Source organism: Anabrus simplex, chromosome 7 (genome assembly GCF_040414725.1).
Source record: "Anabrus simplex isolate iqAnaSimp1 chromosome 7, ASM4041472v1, whole genome shotgun sequence".
NCBI lineage: Eukaryota > Metazoa > Arthropoda > Insecta > Orthoptera > Tettigoniidae > Anabrus > Anabrus simplex.
In genome coordinates this window covers 50,250,377-50,276,826 of record NC_090271.1, presented here as the reverse complement: position 1 = coordinate 50,276,826, position 26,450 = coordinate 50,250,377, and the positions used below count along the sequence as shown (strand labels likewise).

Here is a 26,450-nt window from a genome sequence, read left to right as displayed (position 1 = left end):
AGTTTTTAAACTCTTCTTTCAATGCATCAATTCCTATCTTGTTCAGACATTTACATGAACAAATATATTCTCTGAATTCTTTGGGTTCTTTAAGATTTCCCTGCTGTGTGATATAGGTTTCATTTTGAACAAATTTCATCTTCCTAATTCTTCGATTCTGAAACGGATATATTTTCTTCTCTGACCTTTTCTTGGTCTCCCTTCTCCCAGAGAATCATTGTTTTGAGCTTCCAATATCTGAGATGCTTCATTCATCGTCTGAGGAGTTGAACAATGGGTCTGGCTAGCTGCATAATTAGAGATGCTGGAGCCTAAAACAACACGTTCATTAGTAGCATTACTATCACCGGAACAAACGTCTGTATGGGAATGAGAGAAGTGATGTTCGTCCAGTAATACAGGAACGGACTGCTGCTGATTGTCAGACTGTGAATTTTCCTGTAAAACAGAAATATTATATTGTGGAGTAAGAATGTATTTCTTTCTAGAAAAACCTTACCCGATTCTGACCTACAGTATCTGTCTGGCAATGCTATAGGATATGATGGTGTTTCTTTTCCATTAACTAAATCGTACTTATGTTCAACAATGTTGTTGCATCCATTCTGCCCTCAACAAAGTTTGAATCACTAGATCATCTCAGATCTAAATCTGAATAATCATTCTGATGATTGCTAGTCGTGGCTGTATTACACCTCAGAACAGTACTTTGGGTAGCATGACAGCATTTCATTGGACTCAGGTCTATCAGACTGCTGGAAAAAATTACATCTTTAGGGGATTCGTGAACGGGTGTCGCAATAGCTGGTGTCTGTGGATGAAAATCCGGCTCATCTTCCTGCGTAATGAGAAGAGAATATAGAATGGTGAATCTATTTGAAAAACAATCCATAAGTAAAATGCATTTGTCATGTATGCTAGTGGTACTGTGATATAGGTTGAACAACTAACCTGTAACAATGTTTGCAAGTAGATTTCCTTCCTTGCTAACTCAACGATTCGTTGAGCTCTTGAGGAAGACCTAAAGTGATCCATGCCAAAACAGATGTGAATAGTGTTAATAGGCACTCACTAAATAATTTTGTTGATATGAAGACGGTAGACAATCACGGAGAAACTACACTGTTGTCACAGGAATAAAAAGGCGGGAAAGGGCAATACGCATAACATGACCAAGCGACCGCCAAATGTCGTTTAGTCAGGTGATGCAAAATTCAACTGCATGACAGTGTCTTTGGTCAGTTCATGCAAAAATATCTTCAGGCGATATTTAGATTGGCGCATGGTCCTAATCGATTTATTTTCGATATAAACGATGTTGGAGAGTACGAATAAGTTTTCTTCATGTAGTTTGAAGCCTCGGCTACCAGGTGGTGTAGATATCTGGAAAATTGAGAATTGGCGCTTGGTCAAATGATGCATAACACAGTCCAAATTTATGACGTGCTAAGCGGGTAAACGTGTTAATGAGAAATTCACTAATGAGGTTTCACTGTGATAGTAAGTAGATAAACAGCCTTTTAGACATACAACTGGTGATTTATTGAATGCTGCAATAACTTCATCTTTATGTCTGTAGTAAGTAAATAAGTAGACCAATGGGATTCTATTTGCATTATTACATACATACATACATACATACATACATACATACATTATCATTACAGACTGTTATGCCTTTCAGCGTTCAGTCTGCAAGCCTCGGAGAATTTACTAAACGTCGCCACAATCCTCGATTTGCAACTAGTGTTGTGGCCTCATTTAGTTCTATACCTCTTATCTTTAAATCGTTAGAAACCGAGTCTAACCATTGTCGTCTTGGTCTCCCTCTACTTCTCTTACCCTCCATAACAGAGTCCTCCATTCGCCTCACATGACCCCACCACCGAAGTCGGTTTATGCGTACAGCTTCATCCATCGAGTTCATTCCCAAATTAGCCTTTATCTCCTCATTCCGAGTACCCTCCTGCCATTGTTCCCACCTGTTTGTACCAGCAATCGTTCTTGCTACTTTCATGTCTGTTACTTCTAACTTATGAATAAGATATCCTGAGTCCACCCAGCTTTCGCTCCCATAAAGCAAAGTTGGTCTGAAAACAGACTGATGTAAAGATAGTTTCGTCTGGGAGCTGACTTCCTTCTTACAGAATACTGCTGATCGCAACTGCGAGCTCACTACATTAGCTTTACAACACCTTGATTCAATCTCACTTACTATATTACCATCCTGGGAGAACACACAACCTAAATACTTGAAATTATCGGCCTGTTCTAGCTTTGTATCACCAATCTGACATTCGATTCTGTTGAATTTCTTACCTACTGACATCAATTTTGTCTTCAAGAGGCTAATTTTCATACCATACTCATTGAACCTATTTTCAAGTTCCAAGATATTAGACTGCAGGCTTTCGGCACAGTCTGCCATTAAGACCAAGTCGTCAGCATAGGCCAAACTGCTTACTACATTTCCACCTAACTGAATCCCTCCCTGCCATTTTATACCTTTCAGCAGATAATCCATGTAAACTACAAATAGCAAAGGTGAAAGATTACAGCCTTGTCTAACTCCTGTAAGTACTCTGAACCAAGAACTCATTCTACCATCAATTCTCACTGAAGCCCAATTGTCAACATAAATGCCTTCGATTGATTTTAATAATCTACCTTTAATTCCATAGTCCCCCAGTATGGCGAACATCTTTTCCCTCGGTACCCTGTCATATGCTTTCTCTAGGTCTACGAAACATAAACACGACTGCCTATTCCTCTCGTAGCATTTTTCAATTACCTGGCACATACTGAAAATCTGATCCTGACAGCCCCTCTGTGGTCTGAAACCACACTGGTTTTCATCCAACTTCCTCTCAACGACTGATCGCACCCTCCCTTCCAGGATGTCAGTGAATACTTTGCCAGGTATACTAATCAATGAGATACCTCAATAGTTGTTGCAATCCTTCCTGTTCCCTTGCTTATAGATAGGTGCAATTACTGCTTTTGTCCAATCTGAAGGTACCTTACCAACACTCCACGCTAATTTTACTACTCTATGAAGCCATTTCATCCCTGCCTTCCCACTGTACTTCACTAATTTCAGGTCTAATTTCATCTATTCCTGCTGCTTTGTGGCAAAGGAGGTTATTTACTATCCTTTCCACTTCCTCAAGCATAATTTCACCAACATCCTTTTCCTCCTCCCCATGAGCTTGGCTGTTTGCAACACCACCAGAATGATTCCCTTTTGCATTGAGAAGATGTTCAAAATATTCCCTCCACCTCTCCAGTGATTCCCTGGGATCTATTATGAGTTCACCTAAATTACTCAAAACATTGTTCATTTCCTTTTTCCCTCCCTTCCTAAGATTCTTTATTACTGTCCAGAAAGGTTTCCCTGCTGCTTGACCTAGCCTTTCCAGGTTATTACCAAAATCTTCCCATGACTTCTTTTTGGATTCAACAACTATTTGTTTCGCTCTGTTTCTTGTTTGGAGCCATTTCTGATAAGCCTTCTTTTTACATTTACAGGCTGCTCTCACTTCATCATTCCACCAAGATGTTCGCCTTTTCCCATCTTTACACACAGTTGTTCCCAGGCATTGCCTTGCTGTTTCTACTACAGCATCCCTGTATGCCACCCATTCACTTTCTATATCCTCAACCTGCTTACTCTCTACTGTTCGAAACTTCTCACTAATCATATCCATGTATTTCTGTCTAATTTCCTCGTCCTGGAGACTTTCTACCCTTATTCGTTTGCAGACAGATTTCACTTTCTCTACCCTAGGCCTAGAGATACTTAGTTCACTACAGAGCAGATAGAGGTCTGTATCATCGAAAAAACCGCGAAAAACTCGTACATTCCTAACAGATTTCCTGAATTCAAAGTCTGTTAAGATATAGTCTATTATGGATCTGGTACCCTTAGCCTCCCATGTGTAGCAGTGAATAGCCTTATGCTTGAAGAATGTATTCGTAACAGCTAAACCCATACTAGCACAGAAGTCCAGCAAACGCTTCCCATTCCCATTAGCTTCCATATCTTCCCCACATTTACCAATCACCCTTTCGTATCCTTCAGTTCTATTCCCAACTCTCGCATTGAAATCGTCCATTAGCACTATTCTGTCCTTGCTGTTGACCCTGACCATGATGTCACTCAATGCTTCATAAAACTTGTCAACTTCATCCTCATCTGCACCCTCACATGGTGAATACATGGACACAATTCTTGTCCTAATTCCTCCCACTGACAAATCTACCCACATCATTCGCTCATTTACGTGCCTAACAGAAACTATGTTGCGTGCAATGGTATTCCTGATAAAGAGCCCTACCCCAGACTCTGCCCTTCCCTTTCTAACACCCGTCAAGTACACTTTATAATCTCCCACCTCTTCCTCATTATCTCCCCTTACCCGAATATCACTTACTCCTAGCACATCCAGATGCATCCTCTTTGCTGACTCAGCCAGTTCTACCTTCTTTCTTCCATAAGCCCCATTAATATTGATAGCTCCCCATCGAATTCCATTTCGTTCGCCAAGTTGTTTCCAAGGAGTCCCTCGCCTGTCAAATGGGAGTGGGACTCCATTACTCCCATATGTCCTTGCTTAAAGTGTTCTGAGCTCGGTAAATTCATGAAGCAGGATGCTGCCCTACTTGCATATAGTCCAAGTGAGGATCTCTCCTCTAACGGGTTATGGACCACCGGTGAATTGTATAGTCCTAGCCGCCTGAGCACAAGGAGGGCCACGACTCAGAATATGTCCGAGATGCCCACTCCCATTCCATAGCAACTGGTATCCCGACTCCCAGGATCACTTACTAGGCCACTCAGCCGTTGCCCATGGTTCACGAACTAGGACGTGACTACAGTAACCCACAAACATGAACCATCATTATTTTAAAATAAAAATTAAATGTACATAATGTTGTACAATTAGGGGCGGCTGAGGTTTAAAATCTCTCAGTAAGTACTGGTAAGTGTCCAGTTTTCAGCTTCAGAAAATATTCACATTACAGTATCTAAAATGTATAATGAATCTTACCATGGTGGTTGCTCCAGGTTATAAAGTACTGAGGTGGGATGAATATACAAGTCCTGATCACCTCTTACTGTTTTATATACTCCTGAATAGTGTAAATAAGCAGCATTTGGAAAGAGACCTGAAGTTAGGCAACGGCAGATGGAAGTGGTGTCTCCTTTAACAAAAGAACAACATTCATTACAAAATAAAAGGCCATTCACTATTAATGTTGAAACATATTATGTGATCACTTCGTACTTATCACTCACATAGAGACCAGTGTTCTCAAACTACAACATACTTTATAAAATGGAGGGGAACAGACATTCTTGGGAAAAACATAAAGGATTAAAATATATATAATTTGCACACCTTTTGTTTTGTACAATTTTTCAATACAACTAATAGTATCAGAGAAATATGACATTCCCTTTTTCAGTCCCATTAACCCGTTCGGTGGGCGATGTGGCGAGATCCGCGGCTACAAGTCGCTTGCTCAGAGGGGAACGTGGATATATCCGCCAATTCAATTTTTTTTTTTCCTCGATTGCCTGCCGAGGTTTATTTCCTTTCAACAGCGTATTCTGGATGACTCTGCCCTCTGATGTGAATTTTTTCGACTATATTCTCCCAATACCAATGTGTCATCCATGAGTTGCACCATAAAGAATACAGGTTACGTCTGGGCAAGAACGACCTAAGGCCTAATACCTTCGCGCTGAAGCTTTAGCTCATCGCCTAATCGTCCTGTGGATGTAATAATATTACTGTAGAAGGGATTTCTAGAGATTATAACACACTCTCTGATGACATTTTAGAACTGTGACCTGATTTATTATCCCCAGTCTTGAGTTCTTCCTTCACGACTGGAGTGTATGTTTACCGCAAGTTATACAACATTTATAATCGTACGCATCCGTAATACAGGCTTATTTCATGATTTCCGTCGAAACTGCAGAGACCAGGGTTTTATTCGATCCTTTTCTTACATTTTTTCCGCTAAAATATCTATAACGAACTACCGGCCCCCACCGTTAGAGGAAGATCTAGGTAATTCGTGACAACTTTGGAATAAGTACTGCAGGCTCGAATATACAGGGTTTGGGCGTAGCTGATGCAAATGTTCAGCAGTCGCAAAAGAGACAACACGTGTTCGATTCTTCAAGTAGCGATCATGACAGTGACAGTTGTGACAATAATACCGATTACAATCCAACTATTGCAAGTTCTTCGTCAACTTATACTGAAAATCGACAAAGAAAGTCCCACTTTGATCCAAAATTCCATTGTGATGTAAAGGGAGAGTTTTTAGGGAAAACAAAACTGAGCAAAATATTTTAATTACTTTGTTATGACGAGATATGCCAGAACATAACTGAACAGACAAAAGATGCCGAGCAGGAAATCGCACATAAAACCCAGTTTAGTAAGATGAAACGAAGGGGTCAAAATCAAGACCGTGTCTGAACAAATAAGGACGAAATAAAGCTTCTTATGGCTATACCGTTGCTACAGGGGATTGTACAGAAACCTAAATTAGGACACTATTTCTCGCAATGGCTTGTTCACTACGCTTTTTTTTTTTTTTTTTTTTTTGAGGTGATGAGACAGAAGAGATTTTTTAATCACCGGACTGAATGGCCTAGATGGTTGAGGCGTTGACTGGCCTTCTGACCCCAACTTGGCAGATTCGATTCTGGCTCAGACTGGCGGTATCTGAAGGTGCTAAAATACGTCAGCCTCATGTCAGTAGATTTACTGGCATGCAAAAGAACTCCTGCGGGACTAAATTCTGGCACCTCAGCGTCCCCGAAAACCATAAAAATAGTTAGTAAGACGTGAAGCCAATAACATTATTATTATTATTATTATTATTATTATTATTATTATTATTATTATTATTATTATTATTATTATTATGAGATTTTCCTCCACAGCTTTTTACATATCTCTGACAATGAGGTAAATAATGGACATCTTCCTCCCAAAATATACAAGATAAATCCAGTATTTGACCACCTGTTAGCAAAATTTTTGGAGGCTTATACCCCTGATGGCAAAGTGTCAATTGATGAGAACCTCTTGCTATGGAAAGGGCGGCTAGGGTGGAAAGTTCACATACCAAGAAAACGATCGCGTTTCGGAATGGAATCATATAAATTATGCGAAGCTGAGACAGGTTATGTAACATGATCTGCTTTTGTGTGTAACATAATGAACAGCTGTAAAAGACATAACACAGTGAAGACTGTAAATACTGTAAATATTACCTGTATTGTAGTGTAATATAGTCGGTGTGTGTCACTTATGAATTGTAGGTAGGCTATATAAACTTGATCCCTCGAAAGCGCTAACCAGCATAACAGAAAATTTCGTGAGGATTATAATTGATTCCATTGTAAATCTTTTAAGAACATGTAAACGTTGTAAATCTACAATTTACATATACAGAAACATTTATTTCCAGGCAGAGATTGATAGTAAACTGTCTAAAATATTCAGGTAAAAGTTACTGTATAAACGAAAACCAGAGCTTTGCTAATGGAAGAAGGAAGCTCGATATCACAGTGTGAAAGCACTTAGTACGTTTTTGGACAAAGTATTGAAAAATTAAAATAATAGAATTTTCCAACAATTAAATACATTACATTCAAGTAAATATTTTTTTTTAGGGCCCTTCAATAGTTCATTTTAGTCTAAGATTGTTCTTAATCAAGTAATTCAATATTTTCTTCAATCAGGGAAATCGCTCCCCACCTGGGAGTGAGCTGGTTGTACCGAGCTCCCCGCGTAAGTGGTTAATATTACCATGCCACTGTACACTACTCATATAATAAATAGTCAAGTGCACAACCCAGCTATCTCTGAACTTAAATTCTACAAAAGTTGCTTTTCTAAATATTCTGACAATCAAATTACAAAAAGAAGGTTCAGTGCATATGAAACAGAGTTTTACATATAACTATTAAGTCAAATTCTATTAGCTTTCCTTGGTAAAGTACTTACGTTTAGCAGAAACGAATGCTAATTTAAATTTCTTGAGCAAACTGACCATCCGCTGACGAATTTCTGAAGCTCTTTTCAAGCCTTTGTGATTGAGAAAGTGTTCATGGCACCAGTTAGGATCTCCACGATGCTTCACATAAGCATTATAAACATTGAGCAGTGTTAGCAGATCACCTTCAGCAACTTCAAATTTGCGTTTGGCCACTCGTGCTTGAATAGCCTTCTGACCACCAGCAGGACTCACAAATATGTTCTGAACTTGAAGCATAGCAAGGATGGTTATTATCTCTTCTGAGCAGCCAAACTCAGCTGTTAACAAAAATCATAATCATGAACACTGATTGAATTTACAATCACCTTTACGTTGCACCAACACAGATAGGTCTTATGGCAACGATGGAATAGGAAAGGTCTAGGAGTAGGAAGGAAGTGGCCATGGCCTTAATTAAGGTTCAGCCCCGGCATTTGCCTGGTGTGAAAACAGGAAACCACAGAAAATCATCTTTGGGGCTGCCGACAGTGGGGTTTGAACCCACTATCTCCCGGATGCAAGCTCACAGCTGTGTGGCCCTAACTGCACGGCCAACTCACCTGGTACTGACTGAATATAGGAGAACATTCACACAGTTTTGATTTCAAAGGCAGGCTTACATTTTATTTAAGAACTGATTTTAGAGTTGCTGAAAGAGAGAAATAAAACTGAAAACATTTATTTCACATAACAGCAACATATCAGGCATCTTTCATAATTTCAGATTCAAAAGTCATGATGATGATGATGATGATGATGATGATGATGATGATGCATTTGAAATCAAGATCAAATTTACATAAAAAACAGATAATAATTCAATGTTTCCAACATTTTAAGAATATCATGATAACATAGCAAGTAGAAGAGAATGTATGATCTCTCCCCTAGTTCATCAGTTCCTTCACTAGATGTCTTCCGCACTAAATGAGCTTGAGCTCTTACAAGTCAGCATACAAATAAAATATTATGTTTTTGCCTATCATTCTCGAAGTCAGCTGTCAGATGATCAGATAGCCTCTAGGTAGACTTCTGTGGTCTTAGAAGATTTCAGTTCCTTTCTCAACTGTCTTGTTACAAAATAAAATCAACACTTCATATTTGTTTTGAATCATGAGATAACCAATGGAAATCAAGGGCAACGTGGATGTACAAACTTTCAAAAGGAACAACTGACACGAGTTTCCGATTTGGGTGTCAAAACAACCATTTGTCAATATGTAAATGGAGAAGTAAAATATCGATGTTCAACTGTCTAGCATGTTGTCCCAAGCTAAGGTCAAGGACAACTATGTTTATGTCTGTACAACAGAATATTAATTTATTGTGGAGTGAGAAGCTACCACTCTAGGGAGTGTTCAAGGAGAGAAGGTTATATACGGAAGTAGCCGCAACATTTAGCAGACGTAAATTCTGGGTTGAAGATTTCAATACTTTTTTTTAATGGTTCTGTGCCGCACCACACGGCCAACTCGCCCAGTTTAATAAATTTTAAGAGATACTGATTTTAATAAACTGATTATTTGTAGGTCATATACAAGGCTGACATTTTAATAAGATTGTAAATATAATAGTGCAGTTTTGAGATTATTTATGACACACATTATATATCAATTAAGAGATATTTAGAATTAAATATGTTGAACACGTTATAAGATGACTTGCTAAGAATGTGATTGGTGTTTAATAATAATTAAATAGGTCCAAGAGATATTTGGTAGGTTGAGTAAACTGTTGAGGAAGAAGACAATAAGGTCCTCGAAACATGTATAGTACAGTGTGTTGTGTGATAATAAATAATTATTATATAAGTAACTTTAAGTATTGACAAGGCTGTTTTCAAATATCACAGTGAATTTATTGGAATAGACTTCATATAATGTAAAACAAGTTTAGGGATAATGTCCGCAATTGCCACTGTCAGCAGATGTTTCTCACATGTGCCGCATTCGTGAAGGAAAATCATCATTCAAATAACTTCTTTTGCCGAAAACTACCTCAATTGCAGAACTGTTACATTATGATATTTTTACTCTTATATGAACATCTTAGCCAGCCCATGGTGTAGGGGTAGCATGCCTGTCTCTTACCCAGAGGCCCCAGGTTCGATTCCCGACCAGGGCAGGGATTTTTACCTAGACCTGAGGGCTGGATCGAGGTCCACTCAGCCTATGTGATTAGAATTGAGGAGCTATCTGACGGTGAGATAGTGGCCCCAGTCTAGAAAGCCAAGAATAACAGCCAAGAGGTTTCGTTGTGCTGACTACATGACACCTCGTGATCTGCAGGCCTTCAGGCTGAGCAGCGGTCGCTTGGTAGGCCAAGGACCTTCAAGGGCTGTAGTGCCATGGGGTTTGGTTTGGTTGGTTTGGATATGAACATCTTAAATACTAGTCTTCATATTCATGTCCATAGTTAACACCATTTTACACCATCCATATCTAATTATAATAATGCAATTTTGCTGGGTGAATCCGATCATGTGAGTTTATAAGAAAGTTCTGGGATGAACTCGAAAATAAATATCAAATAATTTATGGTTTTCCTGCCTCAGGTGCATGTTTGCTTTTCAGAAGGATGCAGTACACTTTACTATCAACAACTTCCTTCCTCAAACATGTTATTTCATGTGTATCAACACTGCCAACAAAATAAAAATATCTAACCATCCTTTTTTTTCTTGTGGAGACATTCCTAATTGAAGATTTACGACTAAAATTTGACCTGACAGCTACATTTTGTTGGCTAAGATTACTACAAAAAAGAGAAGAAATTTCATTCAACAGAGGCCATGATGAACCGATTTTAGAAAGGCACGAATCAAGAACTCTGACATTTTGTAAACTCTCTAGTGGTGCATGTCTATCTCTATAAAATCTGCAAGATTAAAATGCACCACCAACCTGACTCAGGATATTCTAATTTTCAATCTCAATTCAATTTATCAAACAATTCAATAAAATAACAAATTTATCAATTATCTACTTATTGAGACTGAAAATTGGAACACTAGGCCATATAATAACTTCCAATCCTTTTTATTTAAGCTGACATATAACAATTTTATTTCTTAGACTTAGTTTATAATATTTTATTTAGGATGAAAAAAAATTTGTAATTTATTTGTAAGGTAAGATAAAATGGTGATGTTAACAAGTCCAGGGAATGCTTGGTAGATTATACAGCCACTGAAGAAGAGAACATGGGTTCTCGAAACATGTACAGCATTTAGCCAATAAAAGAATGTAGTAAGTATTGTCCAGGTGGACTATAAGTTTTAAGTTATCACTGATCCTTTTTTTTGCTAGTTGCTTTACGTTGCACCGACACAGATAGGTCTTATGGCGACCATGGGACAGGAAAGGGCTAGGAGTGGGAAGCGGCCGTGGCCTTAATCAAGGTACAGCCCCAGCATTTGCCTGGTGTGAAAATGGGAAACCACGGAAAACCATTTTCAGGGCTGCCGATAGTGGGGTTCGAACCCACTAGCTCCCGAATACTGGATACTGGCCGCACTTAAGCGACTGCAGCTATCGAGCTCGGTTTATCACTAATCGATTAGTTTGAAAAGTCAATACAGACCCAAATAAATCAAACCATTATATGTAGTTAAAATAATGAACTCTAGTCCAGTTCTCTTCTTCAACATGAGAAAGCAGCATCTGACAATGCTCAGAGAAGAACACAGCCAGCTACGTACATCATGAGAACTGTACCCTTTGGGAGATAGTGGGTTCGAACCCCACTGTCGGCAGCCCTGAAAATGGTTTTCCATGGTGGTCCATTTTCGCACCAGGCAAATGCTGGGGCTGTACCCTAATTAAGGCCACGGCCGCTTCCTTCCCAGTCGTAGCCCCTTCCTGTCCCATCGTCGCTGTAAGACCTATCTGTGTCGGTGCAATGTAAAGCAAAAAAAAAAAAAAACTGTATTCTTTAATCTCGTCTGTTGCCTTACTATTTAACAACTGTTTCTAGTCGCACAAGATGGCTGCAACCACTAGTAAACAAAAGTTGACGGAAGATGATATTTTAGATGTTTTAGGCAACGATGATGAGCCTAGTACGAGGGGATAGTGAATATGATATCTTACGGAATGATTCTGTGGAAGGTGATAGTAGGAGAGGTTTATCTGGAGGTGGAGGAGAGGGGGAAGCAGAAATCCACCCGCTCATATGGTATACACCCCCGCATGGAAATTTATCACATAGTCGTGAAATTTTAATGAAGATGTGAAGAGACAATGTTTTAAAGACCGTAGGTTTTCATAGCTCATTGTAATAAAATAAATATGATAACTGGATTACAGCCACTTAAATTTCACCGGAAGTTCAAATCCCTGCTTTGACCAGTCAAAGAAAATCCACCTCTTGAAACATAAGGCATCTATAGAATTCCATGTGGTTGTGGTCGCTCATGTATTGGCATGAAAAAAAGAAGGCTTGTTAGCACCAGGGTGAAAGAACACATCACGTCAGTCAAGAATGTCACTCTTTCACCTTCCACAGAAAATGCTACAAGCCAGTCTGCCGCAATAGGACATTTTTACAGTACAAACCATCAAATCCTCTTTGACAAGGCGAGGGTCATAGTATAATATTTCTGTGCTCGATTTGTGAGGGAAGCCATAGAGATAGAGGTGAACTCAAATAACTTCAACAGGGACAGCAGCTTCAAGTTATCAAATATATGGATACCTGTCCTCCAGAAATACATGCATAAAACCACCATGGCAAAGCGTGATGCACTCCAGAAACTGTCGACATATGACGGTGAATTGGTAACTTCCTTCCCAACCACCACAGCACAGTGTGACGATCCCTGAGTCCAGTTAGTAGGGGACCATGGATAATATGGTTGTAACATTCACGTTCTTTGAAGAATTTCTATGCTCACTCTCAGAAGCAGACCTTCACATGCCCCAATGAAGGCCAATGCTATTTGGTGGAAAGCTCACCTTTGTTTAGTTCGTAAGATATTTTAATTTTTTAATTTTACATTTGTCCTAAAACTTTGTAAATGGTTGTAAATATAAAATAAATATTAGCCTATTTCATCTAATGTCAAAATATCAAAAATAACCTGGGATGGGTCACCATTTTACATTTTTCCATTTATGCGGGGTCTGTCTTTTTGCAAAGTTTCCTCAACTTTGATTGATCCAAAGCATCACACGGACTGAGTTTTGTGAACCTAAATGGCATGACAATATACTGTAAAAGTAATAAAGGTTTAGGATAAGAAATTACTTTGTTTAACAAATGTGTGGAATTAGTTTTGGAACAATCCTTGTAAAATCAACAATACTGAATTAAAACTAAACAAAAAGGAAACCGGAACCATTCTTTCTCAAAACATTATCAGCCATACAACTTATTTACTTACGAGACATAACAAGTGCTTTAGAGAAGAGGGGGCTCATAGGAAACTCAGCTATAGTCACTCCAACAGGTTTTGTCAGTTGCCCTTCCTTATCCAATGCATCCAGAGCAAAAAGTAATTCAAGTGCAGAGAGCAAGTTCTTTGCTGGAGGTGGAGATGGAAAGTTAAATCTGAGAACATTGTCAATACCCAAGGCTTTCAACTGCAGTACAGCCATTGAAAGTTCTGTGCGCTGCATTTCTGGTGGAGTGGCAGGAGCCAACTTCTCAAAATCTGACTCTGTGTACAACCTGTAAAAAGAAAGAAGAATACTATAGAACAACCGAGTAAGGAGTAAATTAAATCAGTCCAACTACATATCTGCATAGAAGAGGTCAGTGCATGACTGAAGAACAATAGGCACACACAAAAGATCAAGTAAGATGAATATTGAATTTTCACGACCCCATTGTAATCGAAACAGACTTTCAACATATTAGGTCGTGTTACGTACATGTAGTACGTGTTGAAAAGATGTTAAGTACAGAACAAAAATGGCCAGCCAGACACCAGTGGGATCCGAACCCACAACCTCCCGATTTCGCGTCGGTTGCTCTACCAATTGAGGTATGGTGGCCTAGGCCATCTTTGTTCTGTTTGAAAGGATCTGAGCTACAGGTCTGGCACTGCTGCTAGCACACTGTAGAGTGTGTTTAAGTCGCCCGTTGTGGGGCATGTCAATGAATATTGAATTTTCACGACCGCATTGTAATAGAAACAGACTTTCAACGTATTAGGTCATGTTACGTACATGTGGTACGTGTTGAAGAGATGTTGAGTACAGAACAAAAATGGCCAGCCAGACACCAGTGGGATCCGAACCCACAACCTCCCGATTTCGCGTCGGTTGTTCTACGAATTGAGGTATGGTGGCCTAGGCCATCTTTGTTCTGTTTGAAAGGATCTGAGCTACAGGTCTGGCACTGCTGCTAGCACACTGTAGAGTGCGTTGAAGTCGCCCGTTGTGGGGCATGTCAATGAATATTGAATTTTCACGACCGCATTGTAACAGAAACAGACTTTCAACGTATTAGGTCGTGTTACGTACATGTAGTACGTGTTGAAGGGATGTTAAGTACAGAACAAAAATGGCCAGCCGGACACCAGTGGGATCCGAACCCACAACCTCCCTCTACCTCAATTGGTAGAGCAATGTGCAATGAGCAAGGTGCAAAGTACATCGTCAGCATCATTACAATAAATACACAATGGACCACTCGCTCTGCCTATTCTATGCAGAAATTTTCTAAAGTATCCATGGCCTGTCAAGAGCTGTGTAAGGTATTAATTAATTTCACCATGTGACTGTGCTACCCAATTCGCTAAACATGGTATCAGCTGCTAAGTTCATTTCTATGCTGGCATTGTTCCATTTCTTTGCCATAAGCCAGCTTTTTGGCGCATTTCTTTCCTAAATCTCCTTGAGTACGCCAGGCTTCCTGTCTCTCTAAGACACGTAAGTCAATCGGTGATACAGCTGCTACCGCAAGGACCGCAGGTTCGGATACCGTACGATATGCACTTGCAATTCTTAAAGTTGATTTCTGCGGTACTGCAGCTATACTTTGCCAGTATTTTTCATACTTTAAAGACTCCGCCCAAATTTCTGAACCATACAGAACTATTGATTGAACTATTGACATCAAAAGTCGTCTCTTGCTGGATTTTGGACCTTTTGCATTGCTCATTAATCTGATAATAATAATAATAATAATAATAATAATAATAATAATAATAATAATAATAATAATAATAATAATAATAATAATTGTTACCGTGTTTTAGCGGTAGGTAGAGGTGAAAGAAGGTGCGGGCGTGAACGGGTCCCAAACTACGGAATCAAAGTTAATGTAAAATTTAACAAGGTTATATTTTCTTTTTAAAATGAAGAAATAACAAACATTGCAGGTACAGAGTAGCAAGTCAACAATGTAGGTACAATATTTACTAGATTTGGGCTCAGCGCCCTTGCTTCACAATTCGTGGGCAATCAGCCCAACCTTACTTCAAAATAAGTTTTACCAGAGGGGCAGAAAACCCCATTCATGTTCAGGAGCATGTGCTCCAAATTACACTGAAAAGCCTGCACGAGGCATACAACACTCAATTTTTGAAAAAGAGGCACTCGCTCTCAACTTTAAGCCTCTCAAAGGCCACACCAAACTCCACCTTCAAGTTGTCCTCACTGGACATAAACACAGGGGTAAACTACCCAACCTACTGAGGTCTATTAAATGAAAAGGGGTAATTACATGACCTCCAAAATAACAATTTGAGAGGAGGCGAACTGCACTCCTAATACACTTTGTTTTTAAAAACCTAATCTGGCTCTAGGCCACTAATGCAAGGGCTAATCCCATACTACAGAGGTGACTTTAGAAAAGAACAATTCATTATACGTTAACTAAGAATAGGTTGAGAAAAATAAGTTCACCTCAAAACAATATGATTGGGAACTCGAGAGGGTTAAGCACTCTCTATCCCGATATGCCGTTTAAAAGATGGAATAGATACAAGTTCCTTTACATTTTAGGGAAGGTTACATAATGGAAAAACTTCGGACCCGCCCCGAGAGTTAAACTGCTGAGCAAGCAAGAAAAAAAAGTAATTAATCGGCCATTACCTGGTTGTTGACTGTCGCCGAAGAAAGAGGCGCTTCCCGCCCCCTGCTATGTACTTTACACACTGAAAGATGGAACAGAAGTGACCCGGAGACCCTAAAATCAGCAATTTATATCCTCTCGCGGAAGGTTCGAGGCGTTAGGGGAATGAAAACACCCTCCCACAAACTCTTTATTGGGTAGGATACAGCAACATATTCAAGTTGGGGGAAGATACCTCGGATTGGTCAGCAATTAATAAAAGAAATTCGGGATTGGTTAAGTACAAAACAAGGGGAAGGAGAGGGGTATACAGCCAACTTAAACAGTAACAGAAAGAAATTTAACAAGAAACAAACTTTTGAAATAAAAATTTCTCCAAAAAAAAAAAAACAGTTCTTTCACTCCGCACTAGGGTGCACTATTGTTGATCTTCAGTAGTGTCCTCTAGAAGAGAAAGTTCACACTTCTTACTACAAGCAAAACAAAAATACGTCGAAAATGACACAGTTCAAAAACTCTAAAATTTCCAGGTAGTGACATCTTCTGAGAAACTTGAAAATTAATACCATCAATAAAGTTCAGACTTCCTCCAGCAGAGGAGTTTCAATTGGCGCACATTTTAAATTAGCGGCGTGGAGGTGTACCGCCCGGTACAATAATCATAATAATAATAAGTGCTATTGGACACAACTACCACGATGGATGCAAAACATTTGGAAATTAATACCCCAGCCGGTAAAATCCGGGGCCAACTTGTTGGTCTTAGGGCATAGGATTCTTGGGGCCCTAACCCATCATGTTTGGATCAGTAGGAGGGTCCATCACCTCGCAAGCGGAGAGCGAAACAGAAACACTTCTTTGGAACACTCAATGTAAACACTCTTCTGAAGACAAGTAAACAGATGGAACTAATAAAAGTACTTAAAAAATATCAGATAAAACTACTAGCCATCCACGAAACAAGGTACATATCAAATGAAATCACAGTAGCAGATAACTTCAGGATACTAAAGGGAAAACCTATCATTAAAGTTAAGAAATCCAAGAACACAATGGTAATACTTGGTACAGCCTTCTTTGTTCACCACTCAATAGTAGAATCCATCGTGGATTTCAGATCTCCATCTCCAAGACTGTCTATACTGACCGTAAAAAGCAGCTACAAACTGTATACTGTGTTCAATGCTCCTATTAATGACGACAACAAAAAGAATCCCCAGAAGGTGAACGAGTTCTGGTCTCAACTTGAAGAAGAAATATTCAGAACTCCAGACATGCACGTCAAGATTCTAATGGGGGATCTCAATGCTCAGCTAGGGAAAGAAAAGAAGTACAGAAAGGTGATAGGTAAATACCCACATCACCACAGGACTTCAATAAATCACTACTGATCTGCATTTAGGGTAGTCGCCCAGGTGGCAGATTCTCTATCTGTTGCTTTCCTAGCCTTTTCTTAAATGATTGCAAAGAAATTGGAAATTTATTGACCATCTCCCTTGGTAAGTTTTTCCAATCCCTAACTCCCTTTCCTATAAACGAATATTTGCCCCAATTTGTCCTCTTGAATTCCAACTTTATCTTTATACAGTATTGTGATCTTCCCTACTTTTAAAGACATGACTCAAACTTATTCGTCCAATGATGTCATTCCACGCCATCTTTCCACTGACAGCTCGGAACATACCACTTATGATATAGATGTTGATTCCCATAGAACCTGAATATTTGTCCCGAATGAGTAAATCTGTAATAACAATATAAATGATCCATTCTTGAACATTATAAATAATCCAGCTAACTTATTCTTGCTTGCCAGCATTTCGCCCCAGTGTGGTAAGTTGGGTTCTTCAGTTGGTAAATAGCACACCCACCAAGACACATGGGTAGTGCAGACCGTGCAAGAGCCCAACTTAGTACACTGGGGCGAAATGCTGGCAACCAGGAATGAGTTAGCTGGAAAATTTGTAATGTCCAATAACAGACCATTTATATTATAAATTTACTCATTCAGGACAAATATTTCAGTTTCCCTATGGGAATCAACATCTATATCATCTGATGGCCAGGCAGGCATCAATTTTTGTTAATGAGACAAAGTCTCTCATACTGCATTGGCACTGCCAGTGGCTCCAAGTAGCCTATGCAGTGGTCTCCACGGTATGCACGGCATGCGGACCCCGTTGGTTCTCCATCTCCTAGAGGGGGTCCCACTGGCTGTGTCATTGCTATCATTGCCTCCATCTCCTGGGAGATCGTCTGCATCTCCCCATAGTTCTGCTCCACGCCAAACATCCTCCCTGGACAGTTCACGGTGCCATGGAGCTTACTGCGGCTGTCGAGCGCCTCGCTCTTGGTGTCATACTGGTACGGCCATTCACCGTCGCATCGTCTGGGTGTTCGGTCTCGGTGTTGAATACCTGCGGCATTCTATCGGTGCGCTGAGTCCTCTCCTGCAGCTGGACTCAGTAGTCAGCTCTCTGTTGGTGGACATTGCCGCGCCCGCTTAATTCTCCCACAACTTCCAAGCAGGTCAAACATGGCTGTGGGCTGCATCGTACTTCCATCTGCCCACAAAGTCCAGTGATCGGATATTTGGCTCCCTCTTCTGACGTCAATCTGGTCTTGAACTGGGCCCGATAAGTTCCCCAGGAAGTGATCCTGTCGTCCCGTGGAGTTGCCACGTTCACGACACCAGGGCCACCATCACTGCTTGCAGGCTTAACTCGTATCTTGACAGCCGTCGTACTTTCACGCAGGGTACTCGCTTCCTTTGCTTCTTTCTCGAATGAATTGATTTGGTTCTTTATTTCTTGATCAAGGGCCTCGATGTTCCCCCTGAATTTTCCATGGGCCTCAATGTCCCCCTCGAGTTTTCCAAACTAGGCCTTGATATTTTTAGACTGGGCCTAAATCAAGAAAATTAACTGTTCAATCATCACCACAGTCCTCTGGTCATTCTTCATTTACGAGTCCAATAGATTCTAAGAGTCCTGTCACGTTCGCCAGGTGCTGCATCCACAAAGATGCACAGGAAATGCTTTCACCTTAATTTCATATAAACATACACATAACCTGATCAATTGCTGTCACAAACAAAATATACACATCAACAAACTGCCATTTTAACAATTGCCTATCACAGTGCATGGAGATTACAACCTTAAAACACAGTTGAAACAGTTGACTACCGACTGCCTACGTTGGCATGCCAGCCTAACTACAACACGTGTTCACCAGTGAAACTCCTGCTAAACCATAACTCTACTAAACAATAACTCCTACTCTACCATCCTTAGGCTTCTAGAAAGATACATTTTCTCGTAAACTCTAGAGTGCTTAACCCTTTTAGTACCAGTCGCTTATAGGTGGTGTATGTGATGAATACCAGGCTTATTTTTAAGAAATTGCAATGTTTCAGTAAAATCATTACAAATTGCTTATTATTGAAGATATGCCTCCAAAATTTCTACTTATCCTAGAAAAGGAGTTGTTCTACATGTTTTTAAATTCATATGCTATGTTATATTAATGCTATAACATATACAAAATTATTAGTTTGATAATTATCAAAATGAAAACTGAAAAGTCAAAACTGAGATAAAGAAACACAAAACAAAATTAAAATTATGCACTGAAAAATACTATTGTCTGCAGATACATGCTCTTGGTTCACTATCTACAAAATTTCAATATACTAGGTACTAAAGTTTCTAATTTAAAAAATATGTTATTTCAAATAACACATTTCAGGCTGGTTCACTTTTAATACTTGTGACACCCTATGCAGATGCCATGAAGACCCTTCGTACACTTGGAACAGGCAGTTCGAGATCTTTTTATTGGCCCTCCATCCCTTTTTCTTTTGCTGCAGATAACGCGTCTTTTCAATAACCTGCCATCTAATTTCATCAAAAGTTCACCTTCCCTAGGTGGATTTAGCTTGGGTAAGGCATTGCTTATTAGGTTTCTCTCCTGGATCTTTTCCTTTTCTATAGATTCTATTATGGAGGAAGTGAACTTGAGCCGTGACATAACTTTACTAGAAGTATTCTGTTTATAAATCAAGTACAAATTCAGCACCATTCGCTCAAAGATACAAAATACCACCTTCTTCCAATATTTTAGTGTTAGGTGCTCGTCAAAGTATGTGTACAGCATCATGTCAGATGAGTCAACTTCCCCCATTGAATTGTTATATTCGAGGACTACAGCTGGCTTTCTTACTTCAACCTGCTGTCCTCGATGCCACTTGACTGTTATTTTTGTGTGTGCTGTGCAGGATGTAGATAAAATAAGCACTGGATTTTTCTGATTTTTTTCCCAGTACCCAGCAACAAGAACATCATTACTCTGTAAATACTTCTCTTGTCTTTCACCAAATTTTCCTTTCATCCCCTGTGGAATATATTTTCTGTTGTGTCTGAGGGTGCCTGTTAGGTAAGTACCATTTTCAAATAAGTACTTGGCCAAAGGAATGCTGGTAAAGAAATTGTCAGCAGCCAGTCCCTGCTATGAATGGTGTGAAAATGTTGCTCATAGGGTTGGTTCACGCACGCATTTCAGTGGGCTTGGCAGATTGATACGTAATAGCAACTTCTGGCTCAGTGAGGAAAGCAACGGGAAACTACCTCACTCCTCATTTCCCTAGTATGCCTCTTCAGTTATGCCTAGGCCATCTATGACAGCTGATGACAGAGCTGTTGAGGATCCAACCAGCCTTAGGGCTGAACCCTGAACATACAAAAACATGGTAGCCTTTCTTCACATAGTTTCCCATATTCAGTAAAGTATGAACTACTACATGTCCCAAGCCAAACTTCTTAATTTTCTCTTTGTCTACATCACTCTTTGCTCCTCTGTAACAATACAACCCCAGGCAGTAATTGATAAGAGAGTCACAAATCATCCAAAACTTCATACCCCACCTATGATGCTTCTTATCAGGGAGGCACTGCATCAGGGATGAATGGCATTTCGTGCCCACTAATGATTCATCTACACTTAAATGCTGATGAGGTGTGTAGTGAAACCGGAACAGTCTATTGGCATGGTCAACTATTGGCTGCAATCTTGCACATGGATCATATTTAGGGTGGCCAGGTGGAAAGATAATACTATTGTCAATAAGGTGGAAAAATTTCAGAATTAACTGAAATCTATTGCAGGAAAACATTACCGAACCAAGAAATCTGTCTTGAATTAGTCGACCAGTATGAAAGTATAGTTGGCCTTCTTGTAATAGGCCTACCCATTTCCAATAATACTACCACAAAGGCTTTTAATTCTGTGACAGTAACAGGTCTCCATTGTCGAGCTGTTGAATGGGACGACAGTGGCTTTAGAGAAGAGAGGAACCGATTTGCGTACCTGTTCGTTTCCTTCACAATTAAATTCAAAATATATACAATAAAGAACAATAGATGCACAGGCTCTGGATCAGCAGGAGGGGCATGTTTAGGACTGGGTGTTTCCAGATACAGTGGGGAGGGCTCTAACCGGGTGTCATTTCCAACTGAAACTTCACTGAACACTGTATTATGCATACAGGCATTGTTGTCATTACTGCCTGCATCACAGCCTACACTGTCTTCATTTCCATCACTTTCTGAATCAGCATCACTGTCAATTTCACTAATGACAATACCACGAGGTTTATTGCACTGTGGAATGTCATCGCTACACTCATTTCCTGTCTCTGAAATAACATCACCAACATCATTATTACATGACCCTGATATAGCTATATCTTCATCAAACTCAATATAGTCATCATCGGCACAGACTCTGTTAACATATTCAGCTAAATTGTCGTTCTGGAACACACTACGCGCAGCAGAGGCAATTTTCCTACTCACAAACTTTTACGGTGTACAGAATATAGGCCGCTTTGAAAAAGTCATATCTCCATAAATAGAGTGATTGGTGTGATAGTTGTGGTAGATTTAGAAACTACAGTTTCCGAAGAGTCTAGATCACCTGCATTGTGCTGCTATCTGTTCGTAAGCTAAAAACTACAAGGAAATACAAAACTGCTTGCGTAAGGAGCGCTATTGTGTTCCCAGCAATTTTCGCTCGCTCACCTCTCCGGTATTCTAAGAGTTAAGGCCCAGATATAATGTACAGAATATTCTACAGAGTTCTCGTCTACTAGGTACCATTCTGGATGTTACAGTGTGTTTCACAATTCTGTAGTGGATTAAAAATCATATATACAAGTTCTTACGTTAATTGAACTCATATAAATGTCTATATAGAGTACATGTTTCATGATATAACCTCACAAACACTGCAATCATTCGACTACGTAAATAATAATAATAATAATAATAATAATAATGATAATAATAATAATAATAATAATAATAATAATAATAATAATAACAATAATAATAATAATAATAATAATAATAACCGTGCCCTGTCAGCTTGCGTAGGGGTCTAGCCCTGAATTGAGTAGGGGTTAGGCATAACTCTACGCGAGACACTGGGGCGGGGGCCCTCAACCCCGACACGGCGCGTCCCAATGGCTGATAGGGAAAGTTCCTGCAGATATGCAGGACAGGTGTGAATAAGGCCTAGCCAAATAAGCACCCGTGGATCAACTGAGCGAATGCGAATATGGTCAACGGCCTCGACAGCAGAAGAAGATATATCCCAATGGCGGAGAGGGCGGATGAACTTACTGAACACAAACCATCTAGCAGCATCTGTACCTCATGTTAGAGGCGGCTGTGAAAGGCGTCTGTACCCCATGTTAGGGGCGGCCTCATTAAAATCCTGGCAGTAGGTATAAAATGCAACCCATCATTGATGGAGGAAATGAATAATAGAAATGAGCCTCGGAAAAGGACGCTACCCGAGGGTCGTCGGAGCACGCTTGGAGCTGGTGCCGAGCGTGACAGCAGGTAAGCCACCAGTGACATGATGCTGATCAGGCGGGTACATGTCGGGTCACCCGAAAATTCTACAGCCGACAATTCAGCTAGGAGAACTAAACAGCTACCTACTCCTCCTGCCGGAGATGTTTCAGAAGTTCAGCTGACCACCAAGGCAGCTAAACCGAGGCAGCGCTTGAAATGGACAGATGATATGAATAAATTCATAATGCGCTCCTACTTTATAACAACGAACTTAGAGAAAGACCTTACAACTTACAGGAAAGATATGCACAGGTTGTTTGTGGACAAATTCCCCCAGTACTCCTTTGTCACAGAACAAAGAGTTGCAGACCAAAGACGTGCAATAGTAACCAACAACAGACTTCCTGCCACAATAATTCAAAACCTTAAGGAAGAAGCTGCTAAAATTCTAGCTACGAGGCCGAGCAGTGAAGGCAACTCCATCTCAATGCCTCAAATTCGTCAGGATGATTCTGGAAGAAAAGAACCACAGGAAGACAAATCTGTGGAAATAAGAGAAATTGGTGATTTCTCAGGTGCTGATGAAGCACGTCGTGCTGAAGACATGTTTAAAGAGGCGATGGCGGAGTTCGTGGGTCTCAAAGTGAACTATAGACCAAAACTGCCCAAAATTCGAGGAACACCAATGTGCAAAAACCTTGTAAGTACTGTAAATAACATCCTACAGCAGCATATAGAAGAATCCAGTAGCATAGAGGAAACAAACACCCTCGTTTATTGCGCAGCAGTAACTGTGGTTAGGATGAACAACCAAAATCTAATACCCATCTCCAGAAACTCTTGTAAGAATGCAGATTCAGAATACATTCCACCATGGCAACGTCGATTACAAAGTGATATCCAAGAGCTAAGAAAAACCATTGGTCAACTTTCCGCATACCTCTGTAACAAAACTAAAATGAAAACTAACAGAAACTTGAGGAATGTGTTCTGGAAAATCAACACCCACACAAATGAACCCGAGCACAGAGGAAAGGTCAAAGAATATATTGACACCCAAAAACAAAAGTTGTGTGCAAAAGCAGCAAGGCTCAGGAGGTACAAAGAGTCTCGAGCTAGGAAGATGCAAAACAACCTTTTCTCCAAGAATGAGGGCCAATTCTACAGAACGCTCAAACATAATCGGCAAACTAAGGCAGAAGAACCTCCAAGTATGCAGGACATGGAAGACTTTTGGAAACGTATTTGGTGTACCAACACAGTCCACAATACAAACAAAACATGGATTAAGGAAGAGAAAAACAACAATGGGTATGCAGAAATGAGTTTTGATACCATAGAAGAAAGCCATGTGAGTAATGCTGTCAGGAGAACTCAAAGTTGAAAAGCACCAGGTACAGACAAAATACAAAATTTTTGGTATAAACATTTCACTTGTGTCCACAAGAAAATAGCCCAACAATTCACTTATCTCATTCATCATCCTGAAGAGTGTCCTGAATTTCTTACATCAGGAATTACACCTCCTACCTAAGGAAGGTGGAAATGCTAAAGATCCATCAGCTTACAAACCAATAACTTGTCTACAAACGATCTACAAACTTTTTACATCCATACTCACAGAAGAAATGTATAAACATATCAGCAACCATAACATTCTGACTGATGAGCAGAAAGGATACAAAAAGTCATCACTAGGGTGCAAAGAATAGATAATCATAGACTCCGTTGTAATACAACAGGCAATACACTCACAAAGGAACCTGTACACAGCATATATAGATTATCAGAAAGCATTTGACTCAGTCCCCCACTCATGGTTAAAAGAAGTACTTCATTTGTACAAGATCAGTGCTGCCATAATTCATTTTCTTGAAGTTACTATGAACAATTGGAAGACAATGCTCTGCACTAAAACAGAAAATAAATGTATCATGTCCGACACAATTAAAATTGAACGTGGTATATTTCAAGGAGATTCTTTAAGTCCTCTGTGGTTTTGCCTTGCAATGAATCCCCTATCCAATCTTCTAAAAGCTACTGGTTTTGGATTTGATATTAAATATAACAATGGGAAACACAGAATATCTCATTTGTTTTATATGGATGATCTGAAAGTGTATGCCCACAACAAAACACAAACGAACGCCCTGCTGAATATAATAGACTCTTACTCATCTGATGTGGGAATGACATTGGGAGTAAAAAAATGTAAGTTGCTAACAACTGAACGTGGTCAGTTCACAAACTCCCAACCATATGAGCTCCATACCGGATCTTTAATTGAGGGAATGACACAAACAGAGACATACAAGTACCTTGGATTTGCTCAGAATACAACTCTGGAGTGCAAGAAAATCAAACAGGAACTCACTGATAAATATACATCGAGGTTGCATCAGATTTTGCGCAGCTACCTAAATGCCAAGAACAAAATTAAAGCAATAAACACGTACGCTATTCCAACCCTTGTTTATTCATTCGGAATTCTGAAATGGTCTGCTACAGAAATAGACACCATACAAAGAAAAACGAGAACTTTGCTCACCACTTATAGATTACATCATCCCAATTCATGCATAAAGGGTCACTCTCCCACGAAAATCGGGAGGCCGAGGAGTACTGGATCTTCAAGTCATGCTCCTGAATCAGATAAAGAACCTACGGAGATACTTCCATAAAAAGCAAGAAAACAGCCTTCTCCATAAAGCTGTAATACTTGCTGACAAGTACACTGTTCTGTATCCATACAATGCCTCTGACCCACATACAAATCACCAAGTATCCCTGCAGGAGAAAGAAATGACATGGCGAGAGAAGACCCTCCACGGAAAATACTACAGCAATCTAAACCAACAGAGCATAGGCAAGAATGCGTTGTGTATGTGGTTACAAAGTGGGTGCTTATTTGGGGAGACAGAGGGATTTGCAGTTGCTATACAAGACCAAGTAATAGCTACAAACAATTACAAAAAGTACATCATCAAAGACACCAGCGTACTCTCCGAAGACGACGCTCCGTTCATCTCGAGACCATCGACCATATCACTGTGGGCTGCCCAGTACTTGCCCCCGTAGAATACACGAGACGACACAATCATGTCTCGAGAATCATACACCAGGCACTTGCTCAGGAAAACCAATTAATTCAGGAGCGTATCCCTTATTACAAGTACCATCCAACACCATTCCTGGAGAACGAGTCGATTAAGCTTTATTGGGACACTGCTGTAGTGACAGACAAAACAGTCGACCATAACAGGCCAGACATCATACTGGTAAACAAGAAAACTGGGACGACTTTCATTATTGACATTGCTATCCCCAATGACACCAACATTGACAGGAAGTACAGTGAAAAAATCTCCAAGTACAAAGAACTTGCAGAAGAGATAAAGAGGATCTGGAAGATGAAACTGATACGAATAGTTCCTGTGATTCTGTCAGTCAACGGCCTCATTCCACACACACTTCACAAGAGTCTGTGAGAACTGGGTCTTC

At 39.9% G+C, this 26,450-nt stretch overlaps 1 protein-coding gene across 2 annotated transcripts in view; it reads right to left on the bottom strand.

Annotated features, from left to right (window-relative positions):
• LOC136877228 (probable ATP-dependent RNA helicase DHX35) overlaps positions 1–26,450 on the bottom strand; it is a 253,925-nt gene that overhangs the window by 19,573 nt on the left and 207,902 nt on the right. For both annotated transcript variants that reach the window (XM_067151082.2, XM_067151083.2), the window contains exons 10-12: positions 13,451–13,737; positions 8,037–8,345; positions 5,052–5,205 (exon numbers count right to left, since the gene is read on the bottom strand). In XM_067151082.2, coding sequence (XP_067007183.1) covers positions 5,052–5,205; positions 8,037–8,345; positions 13,451–13,737 — 750 coding nt within the window. The remainder of the gene's footprint in view (positions 1–5,051; positions 5,206–8,036; positions 8,346–13,450; positions 13,738–26,450) is intronic.